The 22,575-nt window shown below is 38.9% G+C and overlaps 1 protein-coding gene across 2 annotated transcripts in view; it reads right to left on the bottom strand.

Annotated features, from left to right (window-relative positions):
* The window catches only part of ELL2 (elongation factor for RNA polymerase II 2), a 74,815-nt gene that overhangs the window by 8,176 nt on the left and 44,064 nt on the right, over positions 1-22,575 (bottom strand). Inside the window, exons 4-9 of one of the 2 annotated variants that reach the window (XM_045999193.1) lie at positions 18,695-18,858; positions 11,026-11,285; positions 7,428-7,552; positions 7,200-7,287; positions 4,964-5,534; positions 2,122-2,188 (exon numbers count right to left, since the gene is read on the bottom strand). In XM_045999193.1, coding sequence (XP_045855149.1) covers positions 2,122-2,188; positions 4,964-5,534; positions 7,200-7,287; positions 7,428-7,552; positions 11,026-11,285; positions 18,695-18,858 — 1,275 coding nt within the window. The remainder of the gene's footprint in view (positions 1-2,121; positions 2,189-4,963; positions 5,535-7,199; positions 7,288-7,427; positions 7,553-11,025; positions 11,286-18,694; positions 18,859-22,575) is intronic. The other variant, XM_045999194.1, reaches the window with a different exon arrangement.

The raw sequence follows: 22,575 nt of genomic DNA, 5'->3' as shown, positions 1-22,575 counted from the left end.
GAAAAGAGGTTCCTGGGGATAAGTGTATGTAAGCAAAATGGCTAAACTGCTCATGAAACTCGGGCTTCATTGATTGTATAAAATATTCTGCTTTCTCAAAATCACAAACGAGGCTACACCGTCCGTATTTTATTTAGTAATTTCCTTAGGGAAAAATACCAAACTGGCCAACAGTTGTGTTGCTATTATAGAAGATTATTTGGTTATACTGGCATTCTAACAAAAAGCACTTCACTATTTAAAATAAAAAACAAAAAAACAAAAAACCCAAAACTGTTATGGTTCTCTAGTTGGGGATGGAGTAAAATTTTAAAGGGCTTGGCTATTTCACAACCACAGTAACAGACGTATTCTTATTGCTTGGCTATTTCACAACCACAGTAACAGACGTATTCTTATTATACAAAAATTAGGAATATTGTGGTTTAGGTATGAATTATTCAGAGACTGATCATTAAGGTTTTATTGTGTATCTTTTTGGTTTTCTTCTGAAACAACTGAAGTTTAAGTTCTGTAATTTCGGTGTTTTTGAAAATTCATGCTTTTTAAGAAAATTCATTCATTTTAAGAAAATTTGCTATATTTACATCAGAGAGTCTTGGGATAAAATAAGTTAAACAAACAATCACAGAGGTTACGTACTTTTATGATTTTTAAAAGCCAGAAACACGACAAACATACGAAAATGTGCTGAGGAAGATGTAGCAACCATCCTTAGATTAGGGAGTTAAAAACAAGTTTTTAAATATAGAACTAACTGTTTAAGTCGACAAAACACAGCAACATCCTGAATCCATGGGGAAAAGGTTAGAATTATTTTTTAGTCTCCCCACATGATTTTGTCACATATAACTAGTCTATGTCATTATTACAAAAAAAGGGGGAATTCAAGATCCATCACAAGAGAACAAGGGCACAGTACTGCAGTTGTCATTTGAGGAGGCAACTTTCACAAGACTTTTGAGAAGTGGGTTTGCGAAAGGAGAGGTGAACTCCCTCATCAGTGGAGCATGCAGGCGTTGTCCCCCAACCAGCCCTTCCTGGGCCAGTTCAGTGGTGGTTGCTTTGCAAAACTCCCTCTCAGAACTCTAAAACTATACCACCATCTCAGATGAGAGAGGATTCAGCATGGTTTCTTGGAATCTTTTCAGTTCAAAGATGATAACGAACATTATGCTTTCATGCTGTATCAGTCCCCATTAAGTATGGCTTTCACACTACTGTCAAGTAAAAGTAACACATTTTAAGTATAAAATGTTCTCCACTTTAGAAATGAACATTTTGTGGTACATGGAGGGCTAAACAGCACAGTTTAACTTTGTCCACCATGCTACTAAAAGAGGAAAAAATGTCCATAGAGCTTAGAGTTCATTTTCCAATCTAAGTTCAATTTATTTTGTCCATTTGTTAATTTTCAGAGCTATCCTGCAGTCATATCTGTTTGCTCTTCCGCTCTCCGTTTTTCCAGGCTTTCGCAACTTAATTATTTCTTCTTACACAGAAGTCTCTGAGTCTATAAAAAAGCTAGAATTATGTGTACAAGTTATAATTTCTGTGATAACCAGTTACAAAAATGTCCCCCGCTCAGCATTTAGCAACTTATTGCCATAAGAAGAAAAACATTATAACTGGTACTAAAGTGAAATGATCAAATTTTACTATTCTCTCCTCTTAAAATTAATTCGATGGCAGAGTGTTATTTAAATGAAAATCAGTCCATCTCTACTTTGTATTAACTGTGGAGGTTTAAGCTCTTTATCAGTAATAAACTCTCTTTGGGGTAAACAAGTGAATGTGCATTGACAGACTGTCAGCTTTGAAGAGTCAGATCCCTGAAATCTTCCATAATCAAATGCCTGGACTGGCCTCGGAACAAAGGACAGGCCTCTCTATACTTAAAGGCCATGGAGCAGAGCTCAGAGCAGGGGGAGGCACAACCTGCTCAGGCAGACAGGGGTGGATTTGGGATGAGCAGGCTTAATGGCAGCCTTTCAAACGCAGGGGTGGCTCCAGGGCTCTATTTCTGGAACTTCTTTTCTTGATTTGCAAATTATGGGAAAAGAATTTGCAAACTTTCTAAAATTAAACAGTTCTCTCCCATTGGCAGACGTCTGAACTTACATCAAATAATCTGGGAGTTCAATTGTTGAAGAAGGCTCCGTGGAGGCAGTGCATCCCTCTTTAACTCCTATAACGAAGAAAAATTCAAGCTTTCACCAAACAGTATGGTTATAAAATGCCTATAATTCTAAAATAGATCAGAAACATCTGGAACTCTCTTCCTCAAATTCTATTCTTCCATCTCAATAAGCAACAGTGAGCAAGGAATACAATTGAACATGAACAATAGAGGCCCTATGACCAGGGCCAGCAGAACTGACGCCAGGCATTGAAAGCGCCCTGGCTACTGCAGTGTCTGCACAATAAAGGAATTCCATCTTAACCCAAGGTCAATCTTCTATTCTTTCCACAACAGTTGTGGCATCTGCCCAGCAATTCAAAGACTGTGGTGGCAGATGCAGCCAGACAATGCAAGATACAAATTTTACATCAACATCTACTTTTCATAGGATTCAAACACGGCAGATGAGACAATGAAGTCAGGTAGCAGACTGCTGCGGTCACTGTATTTTATTGCTACCCTTTTTGTATGCAGACAGCGGAAGCAGTGAAGAAGTTTTCCCGTTTATCAATTTAAAGTAATTCAAAATAAGGCATTACTGAATAGCGATTTATACTCCTCCCATCTCTATACCTCATAATACTGCAGATTTGTTTTTAAAAGGACAAAATAAATAAACAGACAAATAAAGAGACTGCCAGTCATTCAGGGCTATGCTAAGTGTGTAAAATCCCTCAGTCAGTATTCTATTTGTGTGAATGCACCATTTCCTGAGGGTATGTTTAGACTTTATAGGGTAGTTTTTTATCATTTATAGTAGAATTAAATTAATAACTCAAGTCCTAACCCTGCCTGCTGGCAAAACACACATGTTCAATATAAAACAAAAGTGAAAATTTCATAATTTCTTTGTTTAATATTTTAAAAGACCAAGTATAGTAAATAAATTATGCAGACTCTGTGGGATTACTGTTCACGGTTGTTTATGTGTTGACTCACGCCTGAGTCTGTCTTTTTTATGACAGCCTGAGTCTTAAAGGAAAAGGCATCAATTGTATGTCACCTGGCTTCTTTGCTACAAACACCAGATAAATTCCAACAGATTCAAGGGCTGTGGGTCTGGATCTATCCTCAGTATTCTGTGATAATCTCAACTGGCTTTGAGAGGTACTACATCCTCAGTAGAGGATTCAAAGACTAGGTTTGCTTCTCCAGGCCTCCAACTCAGAGAACACCCAAACTCTGCTGTAGGTCTCCTAATACTGGGACCCAGTTGCCCCACCACTAGCCTGACTCAGGATCACCATTTCAGAGTGGGAAGTGTGGAGGCTAGGATAGAATCAGGAACGTGGCTTGCTAACTCTGAACACAAAGTTTCATTACCTCTTGCCATTTCCTGACCTGGCAAATTCAAGTACAGTAGTACTCGAGGGACAAAGCTTACACATACCTTTTGGGCCACTATACAGTACCATACGGATCTCAGTGTTTCAACAGGTCAGCTTTGATGTGCAGTACACTCAACCCAGGTCAGTGAAGGCATTGCATCATACTATTCTGCAAAGTTTCTCTCATGTGGTAACAATGGTCAGTTAAATCTAAGGGTTACAGACTTCCAGTAGTATGGGCAAATTATAGAAAGACAGCACTCCTTAAATTCTATTCATTAAGGTAACTTTTCTGAAGTTGTATTATCCTAGGGAATTTTGCTTTAGTTAAGCTGGGTTTAAAACTGGTGGCAATGCTAAATGATGGGCTTGAATCTCTGACGTGCTGGCATGGGGGACGTTAAGTTTTAGAGGACAACTTCTTTTTTTTTTTTTAAGATTTTATTTATTTATTTGACAGAGAGAGATCACAAGTAGATAGAGAGGCAGGCAGAGAGAGAGAGAGGGAAGCAGGCTCCCTGCTGAGCAGAGAGCCCGATGTGGGACTCGATCCCAGGACCCCGAGATCATGACCTGAGCCGAAGGCAGCGGCTTAACCCACTGAGCCACCCAGGAGCCCGAGAGGACAACTTCTTTTAAATAAGAAAAAGAGAATTTTTGTCTCTCGTGTTAAAGATCATTACATCTCAGGTAAGTGGTCTTTCTACTGATTAGCTTTTCTTCAGAAATAAAGCACTGTAATAAGCTTCTTTGCATCTCTTCATATCGGCATTTAACCGTTTCCAAAAGCTTGAAATGGTTGAATTTTGCTAACAATTAATACTAGTTCACTAAAACAGTGTTCTTAAAATTGAAAAATATCTTAAGCTCTGTCACGCAAATTGCCAATAGCCTTACATAAGACGAACTGCTTTCACTCTGAGTAACGATGATGTGATGGAACTGCATATGTAATCTTACCTTGCCTGTCTTGTAAAGAATTTGACATTTCCCCTGTGTTAATATTAATTAAGGGAGGGGTGACCCTGTTTCTTTGGCAAAGAAGGAAAAGAATTATTTTTATCGCTAATTGTGTGTCTGGTTAAATTAGTTCAAGACTGGCACATAATAATAGGTCACGTTGAGATTGCATAGTACCCTGGCAGTTATGGGAAAGAGCAACACAGTCTACCTTCTAGAAAGGGCTCTCTGGAGGATAATAAAGTCATTTTCAGATGTTACCATCTTATTCTCAAGAAACTGTGTTTAATCGTTGGCTAAAAAGAGACGGAAAATGACTGCTGTTAAATACAAGAAATCTGCTCTCAAAACCGCAACACTATGGAAGATTAATAGAAGGTCAATGGATAAAAAAGCACTAGTAATCATAAACAGCATAATCTCACACTGATGATAAGTTTGCTCTGCCTGTTCACTGAACACGTGCAGCTGGTTTTACAAATGTAAAATATACCTTCATTGGAATCTGGACTGGAGTTGTTCAGCTTGGCAATTTCCTCTTCTCCTTTAAGGTCCTCTTCCTTTTCTTCTGTCATCTCAATGTCGTGCTTTTTAATTTGGTCCTTTTCCTTGTGTTTTTTAGACTTCTTTTTGGACTTTTTGTGAGACATTGAATGGTTTTCTTCCATAGGCTTTGGACACTTTAGTAGAACTGAACCAGGGGGCAAGGTTTCCAGAGAAGTCCTAGAGGTATATTTATCTTGCTGGTCCTCATAGATACTACTGTTTTGACTGAAACTGTCAACAGGTAGGTCTTGAGTCCCCCGGCCTTCTGGAGTGCTGGGGGAATTGGAGTTAGAGTTTACAGTCTGAGGAGGATTGGAGACGGGCAGGTGGGTTGGAGGCAGCGGTGGCGGGGTAGGGATGGCAGCAGCTGCAGGGGGCGGCAGGAGGCCTGCGGCAGACTTCTCACTGGGGGGATTCAAATGGCCATTTAATGTTGGCGGAACTCTGTTTGTCAGGTGAGATATTCGAGCTTTTTTATTCATTAAAGGATCGATGAAATCTGAATCTAAAAGCCGTTTCTGTGGGGAGGAGGGAAGCAGAAAAAAAATGAGCCAGTTTGTATGAAACCTCAACATCACTGGTTACCATATGAACAACTGAGTAATTTTACTCATTCTTAAGTTTATCACCAGCATTGTGTCTACCACTCTGCAAGCTTAAGCAGGAATAGACAATCCACAGAAACAAAAGGGAGAATATGGCAAATATGTTTTTTGAACTTTCTGATCCTATAGCCACACTCTAAGTTCTTTGGGAGACCATGCCAATTTATGTGGATGATACCACTTCAGAGAGTATTAAATAGAGGTACCCTCCTTCCTCTGTGGGCCACAGCTGACCCAGTTACATCGAGAGGAGAAAGCGGTTTGTATCATTTCACGCTGTCAGGACTAAGAAGGGTAGGAAAAGGGCAATAAAAGCCTGTACTTACTTAATCTCCTCTAATGTGCTAAGATGCTCCAGTTATGAATACTCTGGCTGTCATTTATTATTTCACCTGTCTTAAAATGAGAACAGCTGGCACCTTCTCTAAGTATCTCCATCCCTGCTGAAATGCTGTTCAATTTCTTCCCTGTAAATATACCTCTTCAATGGATTGGAAAATAAGTCTTAATGACAATGAGTCCACAAAAATGATATGGAATTAATGTTTCAAAAATTTTAAAAATTATGCTTATACTAGCCCAATCCAGCAACAATAATATTTAAATGAAAAAGAAAATTCCGATAGTTGAAAAGTATGAAGCATATAGCCAATGTAATGAATGATGTGGCCTAAACTTCAGCCTGGAGGAAAGTAATAGTTAATCATCCCATCAATTTATTCTGTTTTCAGTGTAGCATCATTGATTTGGCAGCCATTACATAATTAGATCAGAGTATAAATAACTCCATGGTAGTTGGCACTAAAAGTGAGGCTTATATAGACAATGTCCATGCAAGGACAGAACTGCTTTTATTTTGTTCTTCCTCTGTTACTCACAATAGGTTTCTAACTTTTTTTGATTTACGAACAGCCTTTTGCCCAGAGCATGCTTACCGTTCTCCACACATCTGTCCCATCTCCCCAGTCCTTGGGAGGACGGTCCAGAGAGAGGAGCACTTTGTCAGTAGCACTGGTAGACAGGTCTACCCCAAACCAGGGAACCAAGGAATCTCTTGGGGGGAACTTAAGCTGGAAGGAGTGAGGTCTAAGTAGAGTATTCTGATTGGGATCTAACTGAAAAAAGTACATTAAAGAGACATGTCTGAAAATGACGGAATTTTTTCTTTGCTTATTTTAGAAACATTTTTCCCCAAGAAAAGTTTTCTTGGACATCTTTCAGATAATATTAAATATTTTCAATTTTCTGTATAATTTGAGACTGGATATGGGACTAGGTAAGTCTTCTAGTTGGTGACCTAATGGAAAAGTAGATAATCTTATAATACATGTAAACTTTAAATATGGAGAAGTAAAGCAGATATTAAGCACTTTGACAAGCAGTGCTGTGTAGGGAAAAAGAGGTCTGGTCTGTGAGCTGGGACCTGAATTCTAGACAGAGCTCTGCCACGATAACCAGTGGGAAGGCAAGCTATGCAGCTTCTCAGGGCCTCATTTCTCTCATGCATAAATCAGACCACCTGAACTAGGTGGCTCCTGAGGTTCACTTCAGGGCTATGATATATAATTTTATGAATACCTGAGGAGAAGATCCAGCATCTCTACTGGAACATACGGGAGATTCTGAACGGCTGGTGCTGGCAGCATTCTGAGATGGATTTAGTTTTCTGTAAAGGAGACACAAGTTCCAGTTATGGGGAGAATTTTCAAATGTTCATGATAAAAAGCTTACCTTTGTTTTTTCCTTCTCAACACTTAAGTAACAATGACTAAAACTTTTTTTAAGGAAAAAAAAAAAAAGATTTACCTTGAGAGCACTGACTCTAATGACCGTCTGTCTATTTCACTGTATCCAGGCCAGTCTCTTTGAAGCTCTTTAAAAACATAATCCTTTAAGGTATATGAGAGGTCCTTTGGATTCAGATTAGCTACCTGGTACATGGTATGAAAACAGAGCATTAGATCTTTTTGCTACTTCCTAACCCAAAACAGGCAGCATTTTTTTTTTAAATATTTTATTTATTTATTTGAGAGAGACAGTGAGAGAGAGCATGAGCGACGAGAAGGTCAGAGAGAGAAGCAGACTCCCTGTGGAGCTGGGAGCCCTATGCGGGACTCGATCCCGGGACTCTGGGATCATGACCTGAGCCGAAGGCAGTCGTCCAACCAACTGAGCCACCCAGGCGTCCCAAAACAGGCAGCATTTTGCATTTACACTGAAAATAACTATACCAACTGGCCTGAAAGGGACTGCTAGTTTTGCATATGCCAGATCTCAATAAATGCTAATTGTCTTCATTTGGGAAATTTGAACTTTATATAAGTAGCCAAATATTTTATCCCTGGACATCCACTGTATGTCATATTTCTATTCAAAAAGCCTACAGTAGGTAGAAAGTGAAGGGAGGTTTATTTATTTTATTTTTTTTTTACTTTTATTTATTTATTTTTTAAAAAGATTTTATTTATTTATTTGATAGAGAGAGATCACAAGTAGGCAGAGAGGCAGGCAAAGAGAGAGGAGGAAGCAGACTCCCTGCTGAGCAGAGAGCCCGATGTGGGGCTCGATCCCAGGACCCTGAGATCATGACCTGAGCCGAAGGCAGAGGCTTAACCTACTGAGCCACCCAGGCGCCCCCTTTTTTTAACTTTTTTAAATCAAGTTTTTTTAGTCTAAGGAGTGAGGTTTAACAACTTCATTATTTACTTCTGGTCGTTAACTTCACTACTTTCAAATCACAGTAAAAATCCTTGGTCTTTTGTATTAAGTAGAACCAAAGAGCTCTCAAATGCTAGGTTATAAACTTTCCCTTCAGTAATCAGCAGAAATTATCTCCATAAATAGTATCAATTCTGATGCCCTTGTCTGTCATTTTCTTGGCTTGCTAAGCCTGCTTGTGGCTGCCAGTTCTCCTGAAGAACCACTTATTCAAAGTCCTTGAAATTCCTGAAAACCAATAAAAAGAAATAACCCTCAAATTACTGTTATTAGTCAACCAGTTTATTCTTAAGTGTAATCTTTTCCTACCATATAACTGCAGTTCCTAGAGTGTCCAGGCCTCAATTCCACGAACAATACAAATGTATGGATTCAGGTGCCAAACCAAGAGTCATTTTTAAGGCTGGCAGAAAGGTATTTCTCCTGTCATTTCCTACTGGAATGGTCTTTTTTAACAGCTTTACTTCTTTCTGTGTCCTTCTAAAATAAAGTACTATCAAATGTATTATGGTAGTTTATGCTTTTCTTACATTAAGGAAAGCTATAAGAAAAGCGTTAACAACATTAACGTTAATGTTCTTATAAAGTAGAAAATGGTAGGCTTAAGATTCAAATTTGCAAATACATTAGAATGAGATACAACCAGATTTCTCAAAGTGGAAAAATAGCAACAATGCTTAGCTTTCCTATTATCCTTGGGACGACATAGAGTTAAGACCTCATTGCTTCTCTAGGCTTCATACTGGGATATTCTCCTGATTTCCTCCTCCTCCCTCTTTTTTTCTTTGTTTTATTCTGTTTTGTGTGTGTGTGTGTGCGTGTACATGCGCGCGCACTCTTCTATATGCTAGACTGCTTAGGAGCTATCCTGTTTTCTTCACTGTCATCACCTTCACCTAAGATTATTTCATTCAGCCCTAAGACTTTCTTTCTTTATCTTTTTTTTTTTTTTAAATTTATTTAAGTAATCTTTACACCCAACATGGGGCTCGAACTCATTGTTCTGAGATCAAGAGTTGTGTGTTCCTTCACCTGAGCCAGCCAGGTGCCCCAGCTCTAAAGCTTTCTCAACAGCCAGTCCATATGTTGCTATCTCCTAATTTATAACTCCAGCTCCAACTGTCTTCTGAACACCAGACTCTTACATGTACCTAATGGACATCTATCACCATTTGCGTATGTCTAACAGACATCTTCCAAACAGAATTCCCGATTGCCGACCATACACTTGTTCCTTGCCATCCCTCTCATCTCAGTCAATGGCTCAGTATCCATTCAGTTGCTCCATGTAGTTAGTCTGGGTGAGAATCCAGACATTGGCATTTTATTAAAGTTCCACAGAAGATTCTAACGTGCAGCTAGGATGAGACAATGATCTAGATTCTGCCAAATGATCAGTACTAATGACACTCATGTCCCATTTGCTGCTGAGTTAAGCACACCTACACTTTAAAATCTTCATGTCTATATACATAATCACTTGACTACTGACATCACTAGTAGCCTCTGTGTGAATCAACTGCCACCATTTTGCCATCTTATCCTCTAGCCTAGGAGGTAACTTACAACTTTTCTGGAGATTCAGTCACCAGGTATTTTGTGATTTGTAATCTGAACCACCCTCCTTCCCCAAATAAAAAATTGGAAACATATACACCCTCACCCATATTCACTTTCATCCCGTCTTTTGAGCTCTTAAAATTGTTATGTGACATAAGGATTTAAATTAAGTTTTTCCAAAAAGTACTCAAATAATTTAGTAGGATCCTTGAGACAGCCCAAGACACTTGGAGATTGGTTAACCCATAACTGGAGATTTTGGCTTTATTCTTTCATAACACTTAGTATCATGACTTGAATAGGAGAATAATAGGAGAATAAATGACAAAACAGACTTAAAAGTATTATTTTTTGAATAATTAATGAAAACATGCAGGTTTATATTTTTTAATGGCGAAATTTAAGAACTTTGGAAATGTTACTGCTTTAGAAAGTTTCATTTGAATGCTACAACATTTATGACCCAAAATCAATATGAAAAGTATACAAAGTTATAGTCTGACAAACTAGTGACTTCAACAAAACTAATGATCTACTTTTATACTTAAGCTTGTGATTATAAGGTAATTGATCAAAGTTAATACACACTCAAATCCCCTAATGAAGACAAGTGAATGATCTCAGCATACTCAGTGGTAGAAAAAGACAGAGTAAAGAGCATGCAAGGCAAGACACATTTAAAACTTGTAGATAAAAATATTCTAGCTTATACCAACTGAAGACTGATAAAAACAAATTGTACAACTTCACCTATATTAATGAATAAATACTACAGCAATAGTTTAGGTGATTCAAGACCAAAAAGAGACAACAGAAACTTATTTTTATGGAATTTCAGAGCAAAATTTGTTTGATTCAAATGAAGATAATGACTTGAAATTTATTTTTAAATGAACAATTCAATAGCCTCTAACTTATAAAACCTACTATAAATGCTACAGTTCAATTAGTTTTTTAATTAAATGTTTAAAACAAGATGACTTAATATTCACGACTTATAATTCATATACTATCGATCAAGATGATCCTGAAATTTCTCTACCTCAAATAGCAACAACAAGAAGCCTTCTTACATGAGCTTCTCAGTAAGAAAGTACGAGGAAGGAACTCTCTCCAGGTGTCTCACCTGCTGTAGAATTGCTCCGAGGGAGTTCTTGTCTTTTTGATTGACACCATCTTTCTGCAGTCGAGCCAGCAGCTCAGGTTTCTTGTAGGCCTTCAGTGCCAGCAAGTGAATCACTCTGTCCCTATATGGCCGCTGAGAAACACTGCTGCTGCCATGTGTCTTTCGAATCGTATTTGCAGGGTTCATGGGGGTTGACCGTTTCCTCTCGGGTACTGCATCTGAAACAGCTTGAGGGGCTTTCCGAATCTGCACTCTTTTCCCTAAAGTCCAGTGGAAATGACACTGTTACACATTTGCAGTTAAGAACATAATGAGCACCTCAGTTTCCTCAACTCTGATTTAGGTAGTTCTTCATTTCGGGAGGAAATTAAGGCCTTTTTATTTCAGTTTTTAAAGAGATCTACAAACAGAAAGCATTTTGAATAAATGGCCTAAAATTATGGATTTGAAATTATTTTGATAGAACTATTTACTGGAATAAATATGCATATAGAATTATTCTGGTCACTGAGCTACATATGGTACATTAGTGACACACTGTAGCAACAGACTGGAAATTTTAAGGTCGTAGGTAGTTCATGTTAAGTGGAAATTTAATAATTTCTGTGTTTACCTGTGCTGTTTACAGAACTTATCTTCATATTATATGTCATTTCTTTGGCAGACAGAATATAGCAAATGTGAAACATGAGAAATACCTGTTGGATTTCACTGAGACCATACTTTTGGCTGAGCTGGGGAATTATCTTAATCTCACAGATTCAGGAACCACAAAGAGGGGATCAGGCATAATTTGGGATCAACATCCAGAAGGACATCCATAGACATTTTCCTTTTCAATAGGCCATACCAAATTTTAGGAGTCAAAAGCCAAAACCAAAACTAACCAAACTAAAAACAATCTAAGAGGGCCAGACAAGCAGACATTTCCACTGCAAGGCTGAGGGTACACAGGTGAATTAGAGCAACGGAAAAATGGTAAAAAGGAGGCCTTCACATCATTCCTGCCAGGCAAGTGCCATTTGGTAATTAACCCACTTTCTGCTTAAACTTAACATTGGTAAGTGGCAAGTGGCTACTTCTAGAAAATATCTCTGGCCTGAAGTGACCTGGATACTGCATGCCCAGAGCCATCAGGACATAGCTGATCACTGACAAAACCAGAAAAAAAAAAAAAATTAGAATGACACTGTAGAAGACCCTCATTTTATCATTTCTGAGATGAAATCTTTTAGCACCTTTAAAAAGTACACTCTAAACCTCCAACTCTGTGGCCTCTGGTCAACGGGTGGAGAGAACTGATGATGACATGCAATGTGGGGCAAGTGCATTAGGAACAAGACTAGCAACTAGAAACTGGGTAATTCAGAGCAGTATCTTAAGTGCTATGGTCTGGTCTGGTCTGGTGTGAAAACAGCTTAACTGGGCAGGAGCTTTAATAATAATCCTGTCCAGGGGCGCCTGGGTGGCTCAGTGGTTTAAGCCTCTGCCTTCGGCTCAGGTCATGATCTCAGGGTCCTGGGATCGAGCCCCGCATCCGGCTCTCTGCTCAGTGGGGAGCCTGTTTCTCCCTCTCTGCCTGCCTCTCTGCCTACTTGTGATCTCTCTCTGTCAAATAAATAAATAAAATATTAAAAAAAAAATTCTGTCCATGCTGGGATCCTGAGTCTTAGCCAGAGGAGCTGTCTACACCGTCCTGCCTAGAAATAAAGGAGAAAGGACAGATACCTCACTGACTCTTGTATTTCTCTACTGTCTGGACGTAATGAGTTATTAATATCAGATCAAAATATTGCACAACAAAGGAACTCAACATTAAAGGAACACTGCCCAGTAGTAGGAAAAGCTATTAAAGGTGTGATTAAAGTTTTAGAGATAGATCTGGTTTCTGTATTTTTATTAATGTAGAGATAGCTTACTTTAGTGCCAGATGGGCAGGGAACTAATATTTACCATGAACCAATTAAGTGGTGGTGGTGGGGACACTGTGCTAAGATCTTTACACACACTAAGTCTGTAACCTGATGAAACAGGCATGGTCACTCATGGCAGTCTCACATGGCACTGATGAGAAAACTGAGACTTTCTTTCCTTTTTTAAATATTTTATTTATTTATTTGACAGAGAGCGATCATAAGAGAGGAAGGCAGAGAGAGAGGGGGAAGCAGGCTCCCTGGAGAGCAGACAGCCTGATGTGGGGCTTGATCCCAGGACCCTGAGATCATGACCAAAGCCAAAAGCAGAGGCTTAACCCACTGAGCCACCCAGGCACCCCAAAATGGAGGCTTTCAAGGGGATAAACTCAAATGGTCTAAGGTCCTCACTCAGCACTTAGAAAGTTCTGTTATTAGTACGCAACTTTTCTTACATGTATTTCTTTGTAGGAACAAATGCCTCATGTCTGCCATTGCTTCCTGTTGGGTTAAGCTCCATATGCGTAGGCTGTAGCCACTTTGTTGACTAGCGGACTTTGAATCAGCATTTGATGACTAGCAAAGTGTCAAAGTGAATGGCAGTGAGAGAACAAGTAAACAGCAGAGGAGCCAGAATCAATGTGGTCTGTATGTCCCCACACTGTGAGGGTGCCAGCGTCTGAAGAAACACCGAAATTTCTAATGTGGCAACTGCACACCCTCCAATTTACCACTTCTCAGTTGTAACAGTATTAACAAACAGTACTATTCCTTGAAATTTTAATAGGAACTTGTGGGGGAAAAAAGAAAGCCAGGGTCACAAAAGTTTAGGAAACGCTATGAATTCCACACTCTCTTCCCCCTTGAAACCTGTTTAGCTTACACTTCCCCAAACAAAGCTGGAGCCCTCCCAACCACTCTTCTCTAGGGAGGGGAGTAGACAGTGAGTTTTTTAGCTAAGCTCACATGTACCATGATAGATCATTTAGAATGAATTCAAGCCAGCCAGGAAGACAAATAAAAATAAAAACAAAAAGCCACAGTACTACCAGTGTGCTCCAGGCTGCCCTACCTCCTCTGTATGTCTGACCCACCTCTGATCCTCATTCTCTGGAGAGCCCCAAGGTCTCCTGAGTTTACCGCCACTCCTCTCTGAAGCAAGCATAGCGCAGACAAATAAGGGAGGCTCGTTTTGCCCCTGAAAGGGGTATGATGTTTGACAAGAAATTAGAATCTGGTCAGGGATATGACAGTAGTGGAGTCTCACCTGGGGCCTAAAGCTAGGCTGTTACTAATACATGAACTTCCTACCCCCAGTACATTCACTCTACCTTTACCTCATTTTCCCTTTACTTTTTTTTTTTTTTTTAATGAGAGCTCTATCCAGCTTGAGACTTGAACTCAGGACCCTGAGATCAAGAGTTGCACGCTCAACTGACTGAGCCACCCAGATGCCCCACTCTCATTTTTCCTTTAAACAGCCAGCTGTGGGAGTAACCCACTTCTTTTAAGTGCTGACAGAGCAATCCAGACACAGTGGGTCCCTGAGTTTCATGTAAAGATCACTTGCTTGCTGCCTCCCCATCAGTCTGTGCCTATTCAGCCAGGAAGGAGTCCTCTGGTTTAACATATGACAGGCTACAGATGAAGAAAACATCAGTGCTCTAAGGAGTTATGGAAACTGAGATGCTAAAGGAAAAAAAATAGAAAAAAGTAAAGCAAGAAAACGGGAGGTTCAAAGTTGGCAGAAGAAAGGCTTTATTTTTATTTTTTCACATTTGCCTCAGAAAAGCCCTTTTAATAAAGCCTGTGGGAGAACCTAATTCTCTTCCCAGACTCAACTGCTAATCAATTCCCTGGGCTCCTTATATAAACAGCAGCAGTGGGTCTGATGGAGTTGTGTAATCTGGGACTCTATCTGAACCACTGTTTCATAACAAGGAGTCCACTTCTAGTGTCTCCATTTAATATGAGATTGTAGAAGTATTTATCCCTCTGTCTAGTGGCTCTGATTAAACTCTCTGAAAGGAAGGTGTTAAATCAGTACATCAGAAAGAGAACAGGGGCTGTAGACGTCTTCTGCAATGTTTTTTCTGTTCTGTGGAACCTGACCAGAAGCCCTGGCAACACCAACCCAATGCTTTAAAAAAACACTGGCAAGATCTTGATGATGGGGTGACTGTCATGATTAAATACGTAATCCACTGCAGTGGAAACCATCTCCACCATTTGGCACTTATGCTCTTTTGTTTCAAAATGTTTATTATCCAAATATATATATATATATACACATAATGGTCACAAAATTTAGAACTACAAAGGATCTTTGATGTTACCCAGTTCAAATACCCCTTATCTAATAATTGAGAAAATTAAGGTCCACAGATGTTAAATGTGTTGTTGAAGGTCATTTAAACATGTATCGAATCATTATAAATGAGGATGGGGCAGTAGTTGGGAAAATTGGAGAAAGAATTCTAGAAATTATACGGGTTGCGTTATTTTATACATTTAAATAAATATTAGCATGTATTAAAAATTTACAATTCAATAAAATTCCAGAATTTAGGTAAAAATCAGTGAGCAGACCTACTGATAAAATGGAGCAGTGGTTCCATCAAGTGATTCTTGAGGTTTCTTTTTTTTTTTTTCTTTTAAAACAAAGTGAAATGATTGTAACACAACAGTGCTCACCACTGATACAAATTTCACCACTAGAAGCATAAATATTCTGAAGAAATAATGTTGTAAATAATGTTGTTTCCTAAGTTAAAGATTCTCCTGCTCTTCTCCAGGCAAAATAAGTTTTTTTTTGTTTTTTTTTTTTTTTTTCCCCCCCAGTTTACAAGAGGGTCTCAAAAGCTTCTATTCCTGGGTGACTAGACCAGGTGACCCAAAGGAGTCACAAGAGGGCTTGTGCCCTAATTCAGCTGCCAGAGGCCTGGCCTGGCATTATGCCAGCACAACACCTCAGCGAGACCAGCATTATTCCCATTTGTCCTCCATCCAGGCTGACACTCTCGAGAGAAGCCTTGTTCTGCAGGTACTTCTAAGGTGGCGAAGGTGAGCTTCTGGCATTATTTTAGATGATATATTCAATTATGAACTGAAGAGGTATCTCCTATTGTCTTATAAAAATAACACAACTTGTTAAGGGGCCAAATCCGTATCATTTGCTATTTGCTGATACCAACTGGGTGACATGTAAGATGGAGAGGGAATCATAACCTCCCTTACAGGGTGGTTTTGAGATCTAGAGGAGGAACTGCATGTAAAGTGCTAACCAGTGTCTTGTGCACAGCAAGCACTCCAGAAGTGTTTGGTAATTTTAGTGCTGAAGGGTAAATGACTGCATTTGAAAGAAATGAGTGAGTCAGATAGTTCTGAAGTACTAAAAAAGCAGGAAGATACAAACGGAGCCACCTAAAAGGAAAGAAATATGGCAAAGGTCTAGCAGTGGATAAGATTAAAATCAAAAGGTCAAAACATACCATAACAAAGAACAGTAAAAAAAATCAATCACTTAAGGTTTGAATTCTGAGCTGAAGAAATGGGAGGCAGTCCAGAGGAGAGCACTAAAAATAATTAAAGGGTTGGGATACAGCCCTCTTAAGAAAAGTTAAAAGGAGCTGGGGTTATATGACCAAAAGTATAAAGGCTGAAGAGGTTATCGACAACACTGAAGACCAGAGAACACTGTACTCTGCTGGTGAGTGGCCAGGGCACAGAGGACCCAACAGAGTGGGTGTGCAGCCTGGCAGGGTCACTGTAGAACTCTGTGGGGGTAAATGTATGTGTGTGCAGAGGGAGGTCAGCCTGTCTGAGAATGGCATGGATGTACTCTGGCTCAAATTTAAACTTCAGATAACCTCAAATTTTACGTGGTCACTCCTAAAAAATGTAAATAAGTTATCTGTAGTGCCTATAAGAAAATTCCAAAGTTCGAAAATTCCTGCACTGTTAGGAATAGTATGAGTTATGTGATTCTGGGTGGCGTCAAGTCTGCCATGTAACATGCTGTGCAGATAAACTGCACCTGACCCTATCAAAACAAACACACACACAAAGGGAGGGGACACCCACGGATCATTCAGTGGAAACATACAGTGATCACTGTTGATCTGCAAACTTTGGAATAAATCAAGGTAAAGTTTTTCAGCTAAGAGGCAAAAAAAAATCATTTTGGTGTTTTGTTTTTTTTTTTAAAGATTTTATTTATTTATTTCACAGAGATCACAAGTAGGCAGAGAGGCAGGCAGAGAGAGAGGAGGAAGCAGGCTCCCTGCGGAGCAGAGAGCCAGAAGTGGGGCTTGATTCCAGGACCCTGGGATCATGACCTGAGCCGAAGGCTGAGGCTTTAACCCACTGAGCCACCCAGGCACCCCTATTTTGGTGGTTTAGTCTTCTAGTCCTTTGTCAAACACACCAACTTGCCTGCCTGTTTTTAAAATGGTGGTACTGGACAGCGTAAAAGAATACTTTCAAAGCAACAGGGACAGCAAAGTGCGGCAGATCTTGTGTGTTTTAGAAACAATTTGAGATTTAGCCTACTACAGAGAAAGCTAAGTTACTCATGAGAATAAAGAGAAAGGAGGTTGGAAGTTGTTACCTCACTCAGCAGGAAAGGGAAGGTGAAAAATCTCACTGCTGGTAAGTTACTGGGTTGGGACTGAGCCCCATGGGTACAGATACCTGGGGGAGCCATGAATTGTTGTTAAACCAAACTAAATGTATCTAAGCTAAGCACCAAGTCCCAGGAGCACTGGCTTTGTTCCAAAGAAATACTTATTGAAGACACCAGTGGAGCTTCTCAAAGTTGAATGTACTACAGCTGGGTCAGCAATGGGAAAATACAGAAGTAAAATTATACCAAACCACGGAAAGATGTTGATGAAATAATCTGGTTATTCATGAGACTGTTTTTATGTGCATTTACATTTCCAAATTTCTATCTTTTCATCATTTACTTATGATGACTTATGTTATTAAACTGACCAAAGCCTCAAAGAGCTCATCTTCACTCTTGATAATTCTTCCTATTACTGTTAATAGTTCACTGCCAATCAACTCTTTAAAAATTTATTAGGGCCACTGCTCATATAAAGGGGAGACTCGTCTTGCTGATCTGGTCTTACTTCTTCAGTCTGATGGATATTTGAGTGAGCGGATGATAAAGATGATGGGAGTGGGGCAGCCTCTTAATTAATGGATAGATGAGGATGGGAATCCATGAATGATATCACAATTGAGGTACCAAAAAGGCATCGCCCTCATGCTTTGCTATAAGCATATTTTATATTTTGCAATAAAAATTCCGTGTGCAAAGATCCTCTGAAATTCTACTAATGGAAAACTCATAAATTCTACTAATAGATTTTACTGTAAAAATAATCCTACAAAAATGCCAAAGAAAACCTATACTGTCCATCATTGTAATGATATCCAGTGTTCAAGAACACACAACAGTACCACTATTACAACCTCACATAGTAAAGTAACATGACCAGACCCCAGTATTGTAAAATAATAACGAATAGCCGACAAAGGATTCGGGATTTATGAAAGAAGTAAAACTTTTCTCTCTGTTCAATTTATTGTCAGTATAAAGAGAACAGATGCTTTTGACCATTATTATTATTCAAAATGTTCTGTAAACTAATTCTGTGTTAACATTAGGTTAATATTACCAATATTTACCTACAGTGGTCTTGAATTATTCCAATCAATCTGAGAAGGAAAACGATATCTATACAAACCTACATATGGTCCACCAGGTTTGATAACTTTTGTGCTTCGGTTGCGGGATTCCTCCTCTGCCTGGGTCATTCTTTCTCGTGTCATCTGATATGAGTCGTTTGTTGCACACACTGTAATTTTATCTTGTATAAATCCCAGGCAATTGAGCTGGGAGGCTCCAGAGCTGTCAAGTAAGATGGTGGCTTTGTTAGAGATGTCCCTCATTTTGCACAACAAAGGCAAGTGAGAAATGTATAATCCTAAAATCAGTAGCCCAAATAATGGCCTTGTAATCTGGAAATAACTAATATTAATAATCTGAAGTGTTGAAATTCAAAATAATTAAATTCTTCTCCTTCATTTCATATCACGTTTTTTTCATATTTTGAATAGAATGGGTAAAATGAACTCTCAGAGACCAAATCTCTAAAATTCTGAAAATAATTAGCATTTGTATTGAAGACCAGAGGAGTCTCAATGAGTACTGTAGTTTTACTTTCATTTCATAAAAAATTTTCTACCACTGATATGAAAAATGTTTAAAGTTTTCTTTTGGAGTAACCATAATATGCATGCTTTAGAAATGACTAGAAGAAACAGACCCACTCTGATGTTTTAATTTTTAATAATTCATTTTAAGGCCAAAATATTGCCAAACATTAGGATTTATTATTAGCCCAAATATCCTAAACATTTGTAGCCTTTTTTTTGCCATTTTGTTAAATCTCTACATAAGATGACCTATTTGTGTGGCAAACATCGAAGAAAATACTGGACAAGAAATTTCTGTAAATCTTTTTTGAAAAACTTTTATTTAAAAAAAATCATGAAAATTAACATTGGCCTGGAAGATGGCTCCATTTCAAAGTATTATGCTAATATTAGGAGATCTTGGTAGCAGTTACACTGGTATTTTATTTATATATTTATTTATTTTAAAGATTTTATTTATTTATTTGAGTGAGAGATTGAGCAAGAGAGAGAGCATGAACAGGGGCAGAGGAAGAGGGAGAAGCTGACTCCCCGCTGAGCAGGAAGCCTGACACAGGGTTCAATTCCAGGACCCTGGGGTCACATGTAGACACTTAATGAACTAAGATGCTTAACAAACTAAGGTACCTAGATGCCCTTATGTTGGTATTTTAAAAAGAAATTACTATGGTCTTAAAACAGACTGGAATATAGAAGTAACGAAAATGTTACCATACCTCTGATACCCTATTTCCAAACTAGCTTTGTTATGAGGCTAAGGAATAGGGTTGATAAAATTTCTATAAATTCCTAATAACTGTACAAATGCTATTTAAGAAAATAAACCAGTTCATTCATCTCATAAATATTTATTAGACAGGGACTGCACACCAGGCAACATGTGAGGATCAGATGAGACAAGGGCAAAGACAGATGCGGCCCCTCATTCAAGAAGCTGTCTAATGGGTGACAAGCACACTGGAATTTATGACACAGTGTGACAAATGGCAGGGAGGCAGGGAATCCCTAGGAAGGTACTTCACCTGGATTGTGGGCAAGACTAAAACTTCCTGGAGGAAGTGATGCCAAAGGTGATCTACAGGGATGTCTACAGAGTGTATGTGTATGTGTGTGGAAGCAGGGGAGGATAGAAGTTTTCTGGGAGGAGAACCAACCTGTGCAGGGCCCAGGGGAAGCAAAGAGGAAGTTTTCAGTTTGGCCAAAGAAAGTTGGAAAAGGACAGTTACAGATAAGACTGAAGAGGGCATGAAAAGTACATCATACAGGGCTTTGGAGGATTTTAGACTCTGTCCCAAGAAAAAGAGAGACTGAAAACAGGGGAGAGAAAATACTTATTGGTACTGTGAAGAGGTCAATCTGACGAAGAAGGGACTGGGAGGTAGGGGGCACAAAAGTGAAAGCAGGAGACCACTCAGGAGGCTACTGAAGGATTACTGGCAAGGAGCGAGACCTTGTGTGGCAGTGTGAATGCAGAATAGTAAACAGATTCCAGACACACTGAGGAGGTAGAATTGACAGGGTTTGATAAGTGATTAGCCACGGGTGGAGACAGAGACAAGTTAAAGATAATACCAAGGCTACTAGATGTACCTGTATGAATGCTGCAAGACTAGTGAAGGGAAGGAGGGAGGAAGGCTTAACCCATTAGGGGAAGTGGGATGGAGGAGGAAAAGTGGTAAGAAGAGACTACAGTTTGAAGTTTTGGTGGGAGGAAACTTGAATTTCAGCATCTCCCCCAGAAATTACTTATTAAGTAATTTAAATAGTGAGAATAAGCTAAACCTTTGCCAATCACAATGAAGTTACAGCTTATACCATTCAAAGTCAAGGAAACATCTTTCCACTAAACAAAATAGAGCAAAACCCTGCAGGCAAGAATGGACTTCCTGGAATTGTCTACTCATCCCTTTTCAACTGAGTTACTATAAAAGTACCTTAAGAGTACCTTAAATACTCTGACATATAAGCATTTGACGTTTGACATGTAAGCATTCCTAGAGCCTTTCTCTAGACTAGCTCAGTTTCCTACCTACAGTAGACTGTGCATTACTATATGGGGCTGTCTGCCCTGAACTATGTATTTCCAAGAGGCCTATGAATGGACAGATTTAAGGAATTTTTGAAAGGTAATTTTAACTTTGGGATTTCTTCCATTTTAGATATGATAAAAGCAACCTTCAGGGAGAACCTGAACCACAGTAGAGACAAGAACCATGGGAAAAATAAAAATTCAATTGAATAGAAAAGGTGGAATGAAATCATTAAAAAAAAAACCTTGCTTGCCAGGTTGAGAACTGAGAGTTTCAGGGTTTTTGTTTTCATAGTGGCAATTTCAATTTATACCCATGCAAGACCATTTTATAAAGCACCTTAAATCATACATTTATAGTTGGATCATACTTTTATAAAACACACTTGGCTCATATTAATGTATTTGCCCCAATTTTCTCACAGTAACTGTTTAATTTCTCTTGCTGCATCACGTAGCATTTTGTAAGTGACTTTAAATCCTTTCCAAACAAGCAAGGTAGGAATAAACACACAGGGTATTTATGATCTAAGGGAGAAACCTATTACCTATGGTGCTATCACTGGTTTTGAAGATGGGACTGTTTCTCAATAAAATTCCTAATGGGACATAGTTCAATTTGAGGTCTAACTGCTTTCACTATAATAAAATAATTCTCTAAAGGCAAGCATTCTAAGTGAAAGGACCACAATTTGAAATCGGTGTGCTCTATGGTGTGTATAGAACACCAGTCTGGGAGTTAGGAGGCCCAGTTTTTATTCAGCCTTGTCACCAACTCACCAGCTGGGTAACCATGAATACGTCATCTGTGCAATGAAGGGGCTGAACTACACAATCACCAGAGACCCTCATACTTGATGCTTTTGTAATCTTCTGCAGTGCTGTCCCACATCACTTTCTACAATTGTGAAAATGTTTTGTATCTGTTCTGTCCATTATGATAGCTGCTAGCCATGTGGCTACTGAGCCTATAATATGTGGTAAATGTGAATGAAGAATGGAATTTTAAATTCTATTTCACTTTTATCAACTGAAATGTAAACAGCCACATATGGCTAGTAGCTATCACAGTGGATAGTACAGAAAAGTCTATATGATCTACAGCATACACAATTTATACCAAGAAACATAAGTTTAGGCGTGTGTAACTTTTAAAAAGCAAAATTAACATTTACTCAGGAAAATGGCATATTAAGATAGAACAGAAAGTTATTTAGTCACCCTAAATGTGAGTAGAAATTCAAAACTCTTTCAGTGATGTGTCTTATTTTGTATCTCTGCCTCCCATGCTCCCTTGCAACACAGCTTTCCTCTCCTTTCTCCCACATACAGCAAGCGCTTACACAGTTTCAAGTACTACACAGATGAGAGATAGGAATG

The sequence above is a fragment of the Meles meles genome, chromosome 3, assembly GCF_922984935.1.
Source record: "Meles meles chromosome 3, mMelMel3.1 paternal haplotype, whole genome shotgun sequence".
Taxonomy (NCBI): Eukaryota; Metazoa; Chordata; class Mammalia; order Carnivora; family Mustelidae; genus Meles; species Meles meles.
The sequence above is the reverse complement of the archived record's forward strand: the minus strand, read 5'-3'. Positions and strand labels throughout refer to the sequence as shown.